General features: G+C 47.4%; 1 protein-coding gene across 1 annotated transcript in view; it reads right to left on the reverse strand.

Moving 5' to 3' along the window:
- Positions 1–14,673, reverse strand: part of LOC106604040 (cell adhesion molecule 2) — a 654,407-nt gene that overhangs the window by 48,721 nt on the left and 591,013 nt on the right. Inside the window, exon 8 of the mRNA XM_082974832.1 lies at positions 1,575–1,697. Coding sequence (XP_082830958.1) covers positions 1,575–1,697 — 123 coding nt within the window. The remainder of the gene's footprint in view (positions 1–1,574; positions 1,698–14,673) is intronic.

The following is a 14,673-nucleotide window of genomic DNA, read 5'->3' on the forward strand; positions in this document are numbered from 1 at the left end:
GACCTGTAGTCAGGTGTGTTACTATCAGGAGACCTGTAGTCAGGTGTGTTTCTATCAGGAGACCTGTAGTCAGGTGTGTTTCTATCAGGAGACCTGTAGTCAGGTGTGTTACTATCAGGAGACCTGTAGTCAGGTGTGTTACTATCAGGAGACCTGTAGTCAGGTGTGTTTCTATCAGGAGACCTGTAGTCAGGTGTGTTTCTATCAGGAGACCTGTAGTCAGGTGTGTTTCTATCAGGAGACCTGTAGTCAGGTGTGTTTCTATCAGGAGACCTGTAGTCAGGTGTGTTTCTATCAGGAGACCTGTAGTCAGGTGTGTTTCTATCAGGAGACCTGTAGTCAGGTGTGTTTCTATCAGGAGACCTGTAGTCAGGTGTGTTTCTATCAGGAGACCTGTAGTCAGGTGTGTTACTATCAGGAGACCTGTAGTCAGGTGTGTTACTATCAGGAGACCTGTAGTCAGGTGTGTTTCTATCAGGAGACCTGTAGTCAGGTGTGTTACTATCAGGAGACCTGTAGTCAGGTGTGTTTCTATCAGGAGACCTGTAGTCAGGTGTGTTTCTATCAGGAGACCTGTAGTCAGGTGTGTTTCTATCAGGAGACCTGTAGTCAGGTGTGTTTCTATCAGGAGACCTGTAGTCAGGTGTGTTTCTATCAGGAGACCTGTAGTCAGGTGTGTTTCTATCAGGAGACCTGTAGTCAGGTGTGTTACTATCAGGAGACCTGTAGTCAGGTGTGTTACTATCAGGAGACCTGTAGTCAGGTGTGTTACTAACAGGAGACCTGTAGTCAGGTGTGTTACTAACAGGAGACCTGTAGTCAGGTGTGTTTCTATCAGGAGACCTGTAGTCAGGTGTGTTTCTATCAGGAGACCTGTAGTCAGGTGTGTTTCTATCAGGAGACCTGTAGTCAGGTGTGTTTCTATCAGGAGACCTGTAGTCAGGTGTGTTTCTATCAGGAGACCTGTAGTCAGGTGTGTTTCTATCAGGAGACCTGTAGTCAGGTGTGTTTCTATCAGGAGACCTGTAGTCAGGTGTGTTACTATCAGGAGACCTGTAGTCAGGTGTGTTACTATCAGGAGACCTGTAGTCAGGTGTGTTACTATCAGGAGACCTGTAGTCAGGTGTGTTTCTATCAGGAGACCTGTAGTCAGGTGTCAAACTATCAGGAGACCTGTAGTCAGGTGTGTTTCTATCAGGAGACCTGTAGTCAGGTGTTTTACTATCAGGAGACCTGTAGTCAGGTGTGTTACTATCAGGAGACCTGTAGTCAGGTGTGTTACTATCAGGAGACCTGTAGTCAGGTGTCCAACTATCAGGAGACCTGTAGTCAGGTGTGTTACTGTCAGGAGACCTGTAGTCAGGTGTGTTACTATCAGGAGACCTGTAGTCAGGTGTGTTACTGTCAGGAGACCTGTAGTCAGGTGTGTTACTATCAGGAGACCTGTAGTCAGGTGTGTTACTGTCAGGAGACCTGTAGTCAGGTGTGTTTCTAACAGGAGATCTGTAGTCAGGTGTTTTATCTCTATGTGTTTTACAGGTGTTGTGTGTTACAGGTACTGTCACATGTTTTACCTTTATGCCTGGCCAGGTAGCGGCCCAAAAAGATGATTAGACACAAGGTAACGAAGACCACCACCGCCACCACTCCACCAATCAGAGCATGGTCTGGTCCGCGCTGCCCCATGGCGTTGGGATCTGGAGAGAGAGGAGGGAAGGAGAGAAGGAGGGAAGGAGAGAAGGAGGGAAGGAGAAGAGGGGGAGTGCGGGACGGAGAGTTGAGGAGATGGGAAGGAGGGGGAGAGGATGGGGTAAGGAGAGAGGGAGGGAAGGAGAGAGGGAGGGAAGGAGAAGAGGGGGAGTGCGGGAGGGAGGGAGAGTTGAGGAGGGGGGGAGGGGGTAAGGAGAGAGGGAGGGAAGGAGAAGATTGGGGAGTGCGGGAGGGAGAGTTGAGGAGGGGGGGAGGAGGGGGAGAGGAGTGGGAGAGGAGGGGGAGAGGAGAGAAGGAGAAGAGGGGGAGTGCGGGAGGGAGAGTTGAGGAGGAGGGGGGGAGGAAGGGGGGAAGGAGGGGGAGAGGAGGGGGTGAGGAGAGAAGGGGAGGGAGATTGAGTTTTCGATCTTTCTTTTATCTCTCAGATATAGGACAGACAACTTCCTTTTGATTTTAGTATTGTCTCCGTTGTCTCCGTTCTAGGCTGCAAATGGTCCACCTTATAGAGGCTAGTGGCTAGTGGCTAGAGGCTAGTGGCTAGTGGCTAGAGGCTAGTGGCTAGTGGCTAGTGGCTAGAGGCTAGTGGCTAGTGGCTAGTGGCTAGAGGCTAGTGGCTAGTGGCTAGTGGCTAGAGGCTAGTGGCTAGTGCCTAGAGGATAGAGTCTAGTGACTAGAGGCTAGTTGCTAGAGACTAGTGGCTAGTGGCTAGAGGCTAGTGGCTAGTGGGTAGAGGCTAGTGACTAGAGGCTAGTGGCTAGTGGCTAGAGGATAGAGGCTAGTGGCTAGTGGCTAGAGGATAGAGGCTAGTTGCTAGTGGATAGAGGCTAGTGACTAGAGGCTAGTTGCTAGTGGCTAGAGGCTAGTGGCTAGTGGCTAGTGGCTAGAGGCTAGTGGCTAGTGGCTAGAGGGTAGTGGCTAGAGGCTAGTGGCTAGTGGCTAGAGGCTAGAGGCTAGTGGCTAGAGGCTGGTGGCTAGAGGCTAGTGGCTAGTGGCTAGTGGCTAGAGGCTAGTGACTAGTGGCTAGTTGCTAGTGGCTATAGGCTAGAGGCTAGAGGCTAGTGGCTAGTGGCTAGTGGCTAGACCTATTATGCTATAATAATGGTTATCCCCACACACACCTGCATACATACACACACACCTGCATACATACACACACAGCTGCATACACACACACACCTGCATACACAGACACACCTGCATACACACACAGCTACACACAAACACCTGCATACACACACACACACACACACACCTGCATACATACACACACACACAGCTGCATACACACACCACCTCTACCTATGTATGTAAGTATATGGATAAAATATGTTCAGTGTAATCAGGAAGAAGTCTACAGACCATGTTCAGTGTAATCAGGAAGAAGACTACAGACCATGTTCAGTGTAATCAGGAAGAAGACTACAGACCATGTTCAGTGTAATCAGGAAGAAGACTACAGACCATGTTCAGTGTAATCAGGAAGAAGACTACAGACCATGTTCAGTGTAATCAGGAAGAAGACTACAGACCATGTTCAGTGTAATCAGGAAGAAGTCTACAGACCATGTTCAGTGTTATCAGGAAGAAGACTACAGACCATGTTCAGTGTTATCAGGAAGAAGACTACAGACCATGTTCAGTGTAATCAGGAAGAAGACTACAGACCATGTTCAGTGTAATCAGGAAGAAGACTACAGACCATGTTCAGTGTAATCAGGAAGAAGACTACAGACCATGTTCAGTGTAATCAGGAAGAAGACTACAGACCATGTTCAGTGTAATCAGGAAGAAGACTACAGACCATGTTCAGTGTAATCAGGAAGAAGACTACAGACCATGTTCAGTGTAATCAGGAAGAAGACTACAGACCATGTTCAGTGTAATCAGGAAGAAGACTACAGACCATGTTCAGTGTAATCAGGAAGAAGACTACAGACCATGTTCAGTGTAATCAGGAAGAAGACTACAGACCATGTTCAGTGTAATCAGGAAGAAGACTACAGACCATGTTCAGTGTAATCAGGAAGAAGACTACAGACCATGTTCAGTGTAATCAGGAAGAAGACTACAGACCATGTTCAGTGTAATCAGGAAGAAGACTACAGACCATGTTCAGTGTAATCAGGAAGACTACAGACCATGTTCAGTGTAATCAGGAAGACTACAGACCATGTTCAGTGTAATCAGGAAGAAGACTACAGACCATGTTCAGTGTAATCAGGAAGACTACAGACCATGTTCAGTGTAATCAGGAAGAAGACTACAGACCATGTTCAGTGTAATCAGGAAGAAGGCCTCTATGGAGTAAACCCTGTGAGAGGCCCACAAGGAACCCTATTCCCTATATAGTGCACTATTTTAGACCAGAGCGCAGCTCTTTAGTCAAAAGTAGTGCACTATATAGGGAATAAGGTGCCGTAGGGCTCTGGTCTAAATTAGTGCACTATGTAGTGTGCTATTTGGGACATAGGCTTTGTTTAGTGCCCTTCCAACTACTCCACAGATGCTTTCTCTCATGTATCCTAGCTTTTGACCTATGTCCTGTTTTTTTTAAAATCCTCACAGAATGGAATGAATACTGAATATTTTATTAACTTCATCCAGCCCAGAAACATCATACGTGGCTTTGTCTTCACTGACACCAAACTGTAGCAGACGCACGACTTTCTGAAGTAGCTCATTTCTGTGCTGAGGCATTTGGTATTTGTATGTGTGTTTGGGTGTAACAGGCCATGACAGAGAGCTGATAGGGGGGCTGTCAGACAGACAGAGGGAACAGAGGGGAAAAGAGGGGAGAGAGGTGAAGAGAGGTAAGAGAGGGGAAGAGAGGTGAAGAGAGGGGAAGATAGGTGAAGAGAGGGGAAGATAGGGAAGAGAGGGAAGAGAGGGAACAGAGAGAACAGAGGGGAACACAGGGAAGAGTGGGAACAGAGGGAAGAGAGGGAACAGAACAGAGGGAACTAAGCCTGCCAGCTTAGTGGAGTCTGCCACTAGCACAGTCAGTGTAGTCCGAGATGTTTGGCGGATATATTGGCATGGGTGTTGTTAGGCCCGAGACAAAGTCAAAAAATGTAATCAGTAACGTAACTTTTGGATTACCCAAACTAGTAATCTGATTACTTTCCCCCTGAAGAGGCCAATGTTAGTAGCTGGCACAGCCACAGTACTGTGTTCTCTAGCAGATACAGTACTGTACTACTGCAATGCTCTACTTTCCGGCTACCCAGATAAAGCACTAAATAAACTTCAGTTAGTGCTAAATACGGCTACTAGAATCCTGACTAGAACCAAAACATTTGATCATATTACTCCAGTGCTAGCCTCCCTACACTGGCTTCCTGTTAACGCAAGGGCTGATTTCAAGGTTTTACTGCTAACCTACAAAGCATTACATGGGCTTGCTCCTACCTATCTTTCCGATTTGGTCCTGCTGTACATACCTACACGTACGCTACGGTCACAAGACGCAGGCCTCCTAATTGTCCCTAGAATTTCTAAGCAAACAGCTGGAGGTAGGGCTTTCTCCTATAGAGCTCTATTTTTATGGAATAGTCTGTCTACCCATGTGAGAGACGCAGACTTGGCCTCAACCTTTAAGTCTTTACTGAAGACTCATCTCTTCAGTGGGTCCTATGATTGAGTGTAGTCTGGCCCAGGAGTGTGAAGGTGAACGGAAAGGCACTGGAGCGACGAACCGCCCTTGCTGTCTCTGCCTGGCCGGTTCCCCTCTCTCCACTGGGATTCTCTGCCTCTAACCCTATTACAGGGGCTGAGTCACTGGCTTATTGGTGTTCTTCCATGCCGTCCCTGGGAAGGGTGCGTCACTTGAGTGGGTTGAGTCACTGACGTGGTCTTCCTGTCTGGGTTGGCGCCCCCCCCTTGGGTTGTGCCGTGGCGGAGATCTTTGTGGGCTATACTCGGCCTTGTCTCAGGATGGTAAGTTGGTGGTTGGAGATATCCCTCCAGTGGTGTGGGGGCTGTGCTTTGGCAAAGTGGGTGGGGTTATATACTACCTGTTTGGCCCTGTCCGGGGGTTTCATCGGATGGGGCCACAGTGTCTCCTGACCCCTCCTGTCTCAGCCTCCAGTATTTATGCTGCAGTAGTTTATGTGTCGGGGGGCTAGGGTCAGTCTGTCACATCTGGAGTATTTCTCTTGTCTTTTCCGGTGTCCTGTGTGAATTTAAATATGCTCTCTCTAATTCTCTCTTTCTCTCTTTCTTTCTTTCTCTCTCTCGGAGGACCTGAGCCCTAGGACCATGCCTCAGGACTACCTGGCTTGATGACTCCTTGCTGTCCCCAGTTCACCTGGCCGTGCTGCTGCTCCAGTTCCAACTGTTCTGCCTGCGGCTATGGAACCCTGTCCTGTTCACCGGACGTGCTAGCTGTCCCAGACCTGCAGGAACCCTGACCTGTTCACCGGACGTGCTACCTGTCCCAGACCTGCTGTCCCAGACCTGCTGGAACCCTGACCTGTTCACCGGACGTGCTACCTGTCCCAGGTCACCTGTCCCAGACCTGCTGTTTTCAACTCTCTAGAGACAGCAGGAGCGGTAGAGATACTCTCAAAGATCGGCTATGAAAAAGCCAACTCACACTTTTGCGTTGCTGACTTGTTGCACCCTCGACAACTACTATGATTATTATTATTTGACCATGCTGGTCATTTATGAACATTTGAACATCTTGGCCATGTTCTGTTATAATATCCACCCGGCACAGCCAGAAGAGGACTGGCCACCCCTCATAGCCTGGTTCCTCTCTAGGTTTCTTCCTAGGTTTTGGCCTTTCTAGGGAGTTTTTCCTAGCCACCACTCATAGCCTGGTTCCTCTCTAGGTGTCTTCCAAGGTTTCGGCCTTTCTAGGGAGTTTTTCCTAGCCACCGTGCTTCTACACCTGCATTGCTTGCTGTTTGGGGTTTTAGGCTGGGTTTCTGTACAGCACTTTGAGATATCAGCTGATGTAAGAAGGGCTTTATAAATACATTTGATTTGAACAGAGGGAACAGAGGGAACAGAGGTAAGAGAGGGAAGAGAGGGAACAGAAGGAAGGAATAAACTGAACGCATTAACAACAGTCTACTCTCTCCCCCTCTCTCTCCTCTTTCTCTCCATCTCTTCATCTCCCCCTCTCTCTCCTCTTTCTCTCCATCTCTTCATCTCCCCCTCTCTCTCCTCTTTCTCTCCATATCTCCATCTCCCCTCCCTCTCTCTCCTCATTCTCTCCATATCTCCATCTCCCCCCCTCTCTCTCCTCTTTCTCTCCATCTCAACCCCCCCTCTCTCTCTTTCTCTCCATATCTCCATCTCCCCTCCCTCTCTCTCCTCTTTCTCTCCATATCTCCATCTCCCCTCCCTCTCTCTCCTCTTTCTCTCCATCTCTTCATCTCCCCCCTCTCTCTCCTCTTTCTCTCCATCTCTTCATCTCCCCCCTCTCTCCTCTTTCTCTCCATCTCAACCCCCCCCTCTCTCTTTCTCTCCATATCTCCATCTCCCCTCCCTCTCTCTCTTTCTCTCCATATCTCCATCTCCCCTCCCTCTCTCTCCTCTTTCTCTCCATATCTCCATATCCCTCTCTCTCTCCTCTTTCTCTCCATATCTCCATCTCCCCTCCCTCTCTCTCCTCTTTCTCTCCATATCTCCATATCCCTCTCTCTCTCCTCTTTCTCTCCATATCTCCATCTCCCCTCCCTCTCTCCTCTTTCTCTCCATCTCTTCATCTCCCCCCTCTCTCTCCTCTTTCTCTCCATCTCAACCCCCCTCTCTCTCTTTCTCTCCATATCTCCATCTCTCCTCCCTCTCTCTCCTCTTTCTCTCCATATCTCCATCTCCATCTCCCCTCCCTCTCTCTCCTCATTCTCTCCATATCTCCATCTCCCCTCCCTCTCTCTCCTCTTTCTCTCCATCTCTTCATCTCCCCCCTCTCTCTCCTCTTTCTCTCCATCTCAACCCCCCTCGCTCTCTTTCTCTCCATATCTCCATCTCCCCTCCCCCTCTCTCCTCTTTCTCTCCATATCTCCATCTCCCCCCCCCTCTCTCTACTTTCTCATCAACCCAGGTGGCGCAAATTCAACATTCCTCAGCTGTCCTCTCTACTGACCAAGCATGACCACGGCAGCGAGACCACAGTGTGTGTGTGTGTGTGTGTGTGTGTGTGTGTGTGTGTGTGTGTGTGTGTGTGTGTGTGTGTGTGTGTGTGTGTGTGTGTGTGTGTGTGTGTGTGTGTGTGTGTGTGTGTGTGTGTGTGTGTGTGTGTGTGTGTGTGTGTGTGTGTGTGTGTGTGTGTGTGTGTGTGTGTGTGTGTGTGTGTGTGTGTGAGTGTGGTCGAGTGTGACAGCCAGGGCATTCGGACCGTGGAGGGTTATGGAGCAATACAAAGCCTGCTGCTTACCTGTTTAGAGAGAGGGCTGGGGGTATAGATGAGGGGAGAGAGAGAAGACAGAAACCGAGGAGAGAGAGAGAGAGAGAGAGAAGACAGAAAGCGAGGAGAGAGAGAGAGAAGACAGAAAGCGAAGAGAGAGAGAGAAAGAGAGAGAGAGAGAGAGAGAGAGAGAGAGAGAGAGAGAGACAGAGAGACAGAGAGACAGAGAGAGAGAGAGAGAGAGAGAGAGAGAGAGAGAGAGAGAGAGAGAGAAACACAAGCACAAAGCAAAATGCAGTGCTATCTGGCCCTAAATGGACAGTACACCGTGGCTAAATATTTGACCATGGTTACTGATCAAAACCTTAGAAAAACCTGGACAAAGTACAGGCTCAGTGAGCACAGCCTTGCCATTGAGAAGGGTAGACACAGGAAAACCTGGCTCCCTGTAGAGGAAAGGCTGTTGTTACTGTTGACAATTTTGATTCTCATTTTATTTATTTTTTAAATGGTAAAAATCCCAAATAAGCGTTTGGCAATATGTACATTGTTATGTCAATAAAGCAAATTGAACTGAATTGAATTGAAAGAGCTGACAGAGAGAGGACAGAGAGAGGACAGAGCGGACAGAGAGAGGACAGAGAGAGAGAGCGAGAGAGGACAGAGAGAGATGACAGAGCGGACAGAGAAGACAGAGAGAGAGAGAGAAAGGACAGAGAAGACAGAGAGAGAGAGAGGACAGAGAGAGAGAGAAGACAGAGAGAGGACAGAGCGGACAGAGAGAGGACAGAGAGAGAGAGCGAGAGAGGACAGAGAGAGATGACAGAGCGGACAGAGAAGACAGAGAGAGAGAGAGAGGCAGATGACAGAGAGAGAGAGAGGACAGAGAGAGAGAGAGAAGACAGAGAAGACAGATAAGACAGAGAGAGGACAGAGAGAGAGAGCGAGAGAGGACAGAGAGAGATGACAGAGCGGACAGAGAAGACGAGAGAGAGAGAGAGAAAGAGAGAGGACAGAGAGAAGACAGAGAGAGAGAGAGAGAGCGAGAGAGAGGACAGAGAGAGAGAGAGGACAGAGAGAGAGAGGACAGAGAGAGAGAGGGGACAGGGAGAGGACATAGAGACAGCAGAGAGAGAGAGGACGAGAGAGAGAGGGGACGGGAGAGCATAGGACAGAGAGAGAGGACGGGGGGAGAGAGAGAGGACAGAGAGAGAGAGAGCGAGGACAGAGAGAGAACGGACAGAGAAGACGAGAGGCAGAGAGAGGACAGAGAGAGAGAGTGAGGACAGAGAAAGAGAGAGCAGACAGAGAAGACAGAGAGAGAGAGAGAGGACAGAGAGAGGGAGAGAGGACAGAGAGAGAGAGAGAGAAGACAGAGAGTGTGACAACAGCAGTGCTGTTAGCCATAATTTCCCGGGACTGTGCCTCAAAGCCAGGATGTTTACCAGATGTTTAAAACCTAATGCCCACCACTCCACTTGAACAGCTTTTACCACGAGGTCCACCTCTATAAGGCAGCCTTATAGAGGAGATGGACCCACTAGTTGCCCTCTAGGTTACAGAGAGCTGGTAGTCCCATCCACCACACTACCAGGTGGGTGGTATAGAGGAGATGGACCCACTGGTTGTCCTCTAGGTTACATAGAGCTGGTAGTCCCATCCACCACACTACCAGGTGGGTGGTATAGAGGAGATGGACCCACTGGTTGTCCTCTAGGTTACATAGAGCTGGTAGTCCCATCCACCACACTACCAGGTGGGTGGTATAGAGGAGATGGACCCACTGGCTGTCCTCTAGGTTACAGAGAGCTGGTAGTCCCATCCACCACACTACCAGGTGGTATAGAGGAGATGGACCCACTGGTTGTCCTCTAGGTTACATAGAGCTGGTAGTCCCATCCACCACACTACCAGGTGGGTGGTATAGAGGAGACGGACCCACTGGTTGCCCTCTAGGTTACATAGAGCTGGTAGTCCCATCCACCACACTACCAGGTGGGTGGTACAGAGGAGATGGACCCACTGGTTGTCCTCTAGGTTACAGAGAGCTGGTAGTCCCATCCACCACACTACCAGGTGGGTGGTATAGAGGAGACAGACCCACTGGTTGCCCTCTAGGTTACAGAGAGCTGGTAGTCCCATCCACCACACTACCAGGTGGGTGGTATAGAGGAGATGGACCCACTGGTTGTCCTCTAGGTTACATAGAGCTGGTAGTCCCATCCACCACACTACCAGGTGGGTGGTATAGAGGAGATGGACCCACTGGTTGCCCTCTAGGTTACAGAGAGCTGGTAGTCCCATCCACCAAACTACCAGGTGGGTGGTATAGAGGAGACAGACCCACTGGTTGCCCTCTAGGTTACAGAGAGCTGGTAGTCCCATCCACCACACTACCAGGTGGGTGGTATAGAGGAGACGGACCCACTGGTTGTCCTCTAGGTTACAGAGAGCTGGTAGTCCCATCCACCACACTACCAGGTGGGTGGTATAGAGGAGATGGACCCACTGGTTGTCCTCTAGGTTACAGAGAGCTGGTAGTCCCATCCACCACACTACCAGGTGGGTGGTATAGAGGAGACAGACCCACTGGTTGCCCTCTAGGTTACAGAGAGCTGGTAGTCCCATCCACCACACTACCAGGTGGGTGGTATAGAGGAGACGGACCCACTGGTTGTCCTCTAGGTTACAGAGAGCTGGTAGTCCCATCCACCACACTACCAGGTGGGTGGTATAGAGGAGATGGACCCACTGGTTGTCCTCTAGGTTACAGAGAGCTGGTAGTCCCATCCACCACACTACCAGGTGGGTGGTATAGAGGAGATGGACCCACTGGTTGTCCTCTAGGTTACAGAGAGCTGGTAGTCCCATCCACCACACTACCAGGTGGGTGGTATAGAGGAGACAGACCCACTGGTTGTCCTCTAGGTTACAGAGAGCTGGTAGTCCCATCCACCACACTACCAGGTGGTATAGAGGAGATGGACCCACTGGTTGTCCTCTAGGTTACAGAGAGCTGGTAGTCCCATCCACCACACTACCAGGTGGGTGGTATAGAGGAGATGGACCCACTGGTTGTCCTCTAGGTTACAGAGAGCTGGTAGTCCCATCCACCACACTACCAGGTGGTATAGAGGAGATGGACCCACTGGTTGTCCTCTAGGTTTCAGCTTCAAATCTAAAAATGTCAAGCAGACAACCTAAGAAAATGAACAACAATGACAAATGGTTTGATGAAGAATGCAAAAACCTAAGAAAGATATTGAGAAACCTGTCCAACCAAAAACATAGAGACCCAGAAAACCTGAGCCTACGCCTTCACTATGGTGAATCACTAAAACAATACAGAAACACACTACGGACAAATAAGGAACAGCACGTCAGAAATCAGCTCAATGTAACTGAAGAATCCATAGAATCTAACCACTTCTGGGAAAATTATAAAACGCTAAACAACATGAAGAGTTATCTATCCAAAACAGAGATGTATGGGTAAACCACTTCTCCAATCTTTTTGGCTCTACAACAAAGAACAAACAGCAAAAACATATATATGATCAAATACAAATCTTAGAATCAACTATTAAAGACGACCAGAACCCACTGGATTCTCCAATTACATTGAATGAGCTACAAGACTAAATACAAACCCTCCAACCCAAAAAGGCCCGTGGTGTTGATGGTATCCTAAATGAAATGATAAAATATACAGACCACAAATTCCAATTGGCTATACTTAAACTCTTTAACATCATCCTCAGCTCTGTCATCTTCCCCAATATTTGGAACCAAGGACTGATCAACCCTATTGACAAAAGTGGGGACAAATTTGACCCCAATAACTTCCGTGGGATATGAGTCAACAGCAACCTTGGGGAAAATCCTCTGCATTATCATTAACAGCAGACTCGTACATTTCCTCAGTGAAAACAATGTACTGAGCAAATGTCAAATTGGCTTTTTACCAAGTTACCGTACGACAGACCACGTATTCACCCTGCACACCATAATTGACAAACAAACAAACCAACACAAAGTCTTCTCATGCTTTGATGATTTAAAAAAAAAAATGCTTTTGACTCAATTTAGCTTGAGGGTCTGCTATACAAATTGATGGAAAGTGGTGTTGGGGGGAAAACCTACAACGTTATAAAATCCATGTACACAAACAACAAGTGTGTTGTTAAAACTGTCCCTGAGAGTAAATCTCAGTAAGACCAAAATAATGGTGTTCCAAAAAAGGTCCAGTTGTCAGGACCACAAATACCAATTCCACACAGAAAACGATACATACCTCGGCCTAAACATCAGCGCCACAGGTAACTTCCACAAAGCTGTGAACGATCTGAGAGACAAGGCAAGAAGGGCCTTCTATGCCATCAAAAGGAACATAAAATTCGACATACCAATTAGGACCTGGCTAAAAATACATTAATCATTTATAGAACCCGTTGCCCTTTATTTTTGTGAGGTCTGGGGTCCGCTCACCAACCAAGAATTCACAAAATGGGACAAACACCAAATTGAGACTCTGCATGCAGAATTCTGCAAAAATATCCTCCATGTACAACATAAAACACCAAATAATCCATGCAGAGCAGAATTAGGCCGATACCCGCTAATGATCAAAATCCAGAAAAGAGCCGTTAAATTCTACAACCACCTGAAAGGAAGTGATGCCCAAACCTTCCATAACAAAGCCATCACCTACAGAGAGATGAACCTGGAGAAGAGTCCCCTAAGCAAGCTGGTCCTGGGGCTCTATTCACAAACACAAACAGACCCCACAGAGCCCCAGGACAGCAACACAATTAGACCCAACCAAATCATGAGAAAACAAAAAGATAATTACTTGACACATTGGAATGAATTAACCAAAAAAAAACAGAGCAAACTAGGATGCTATTTGGCCCTAAACAGAGAGAACACAGTGGCAGAAGTGTTTTATTTTATTTAACTAGGCAAGTCAGTTAAGATCAAATTCTTGTTTTCAATGACAGCCTGGGAACAGTGGGGTAACTGCATTGTTCAGGGGCAGGTTGACAGATTGGTACCTTGTCAGCTCGGGGATTTGATCTTGCAACCTTTTGGTTATTAGTCCAATGCTCTAACCACTAGGCTACCTGCCGCCCCGGAATACCTGACCACTGTGACTGACCCAAACTTAAGGAAAGCTTTGACTATGTACAGACTCAGTGAGCATAGCCTTGCTATTGAGAAAGGCCGCCGTAGGCAGACCTGGCTCTCAAGAGAAGACAGGATATGTGCAACACTGCCCACAAAATGAGATGGAAACTGAGCTGCACTTCCTAACCTCCTGCCAAATGTATGACCATATTAGAGACACATATTTCCCTCAGATTACACAGATCCACAAAGAATTTGAAAACAAATCTAATTTTGATAAACTCCCATATCTACTGGGTGAAATACCACAGTGTGTCATCACAGCAGCAAGATTTATGACCTGTTGCCACAAGAAAAGGGCAACCAGTGAAGAACAAACACCATTGTAAATACAACCCATATTTATGTTCATTTATTTTCCCTTTTGTACTTTAACTATTTGCACATCGTTACAACAGTGTATATAGACATAATATGACATTTGTAATGTCTTTATTCTTTTGGAACTTCTGTGAGTGTAACGTTTACTGTTCATTTTTTATTGTTTATTTCACCTTTGTTTATTATCTACTTCACTTGTTTTGGCGATGTTAACATATGTTTCCCCATGCCAGTAAAGCCCCTTAAATTGAAATTGAATTGAGAGAGAAACAGAGAGAGAGAGAGAGAAGGCCACAACCATTCTTCTCAAGTAAGATTTAATATTGAAGAGACATAGCAAACTCCTCTGAATATTTATAATCTCTTCTCCATAGCGTCACGAGTTAGGCTCCTTTTAAATTCAAGAGGTTTAAGGGTTCAAGCCAAGGCTACAAACCTCAACAACCTTTCCTTTTTTTTTTATCAGAAGATTTAAATTTAAAGATGGTGTCAAAATAAAACCCCAAAAAGAAAGATCAGTAACTCTTGGTTCATTTCGGGGGAAATGAGGGTAACCTAAAGATAAAACACTAAAACACTTCTGAAGTGATTGACAGTCGCTGGATTTCACCCTTAACAACCGTAATGAGGTTAAAATAAAATGTTTAACTTAGTGACTGATTATATAGAAGTGCAATGAGATGGAAAGGAGACGTTATTAAATGTGAATAGGGGTTTTGTGTGTGTGTGTGTGTGTGCGTGCGCGTGTGTGTGTGTGTGTGTGTGTGTGTGTGTGTGTGTGTGTGTGTGTGTGTGTGTGTGCGAGTGTGTGTGTGTGTGTGTGTGTGTGTGCGTGTGTGTGTGTGTGTGTGTGTGTGTGCGTGCGTGTGTGTGTGTGTGTGTGCGTGTGCGTGCGTGCGTGCGTGCGTGCGTGCGTGTGCGTGTGTGTGATGGTCGTATTAATGAGTTATCAGTTCCAGTGAACAGATCAATTAGGAAATTAAACATTCAGATGGAGACAGACCCATGTGCTCGATAGACAGGTATATTCTCTAGGTTCACCATCACCTACTGCACTATCAGTACTATATTACCCAGTACTGTATTACTCAGTACTA

Source organism: Salmo salar, chromosome 04, assembly GCF_965601325.2.
Source record: "Salmo salar chromosome 04, fSalSal1, whole genome shotgun sequence".
Lineage (NCBI taxonomy): Eukaryota > Metazoa > Chordata > Actinopteri > Salmoniformes > Salmonidae > Salmo > Salmo salar.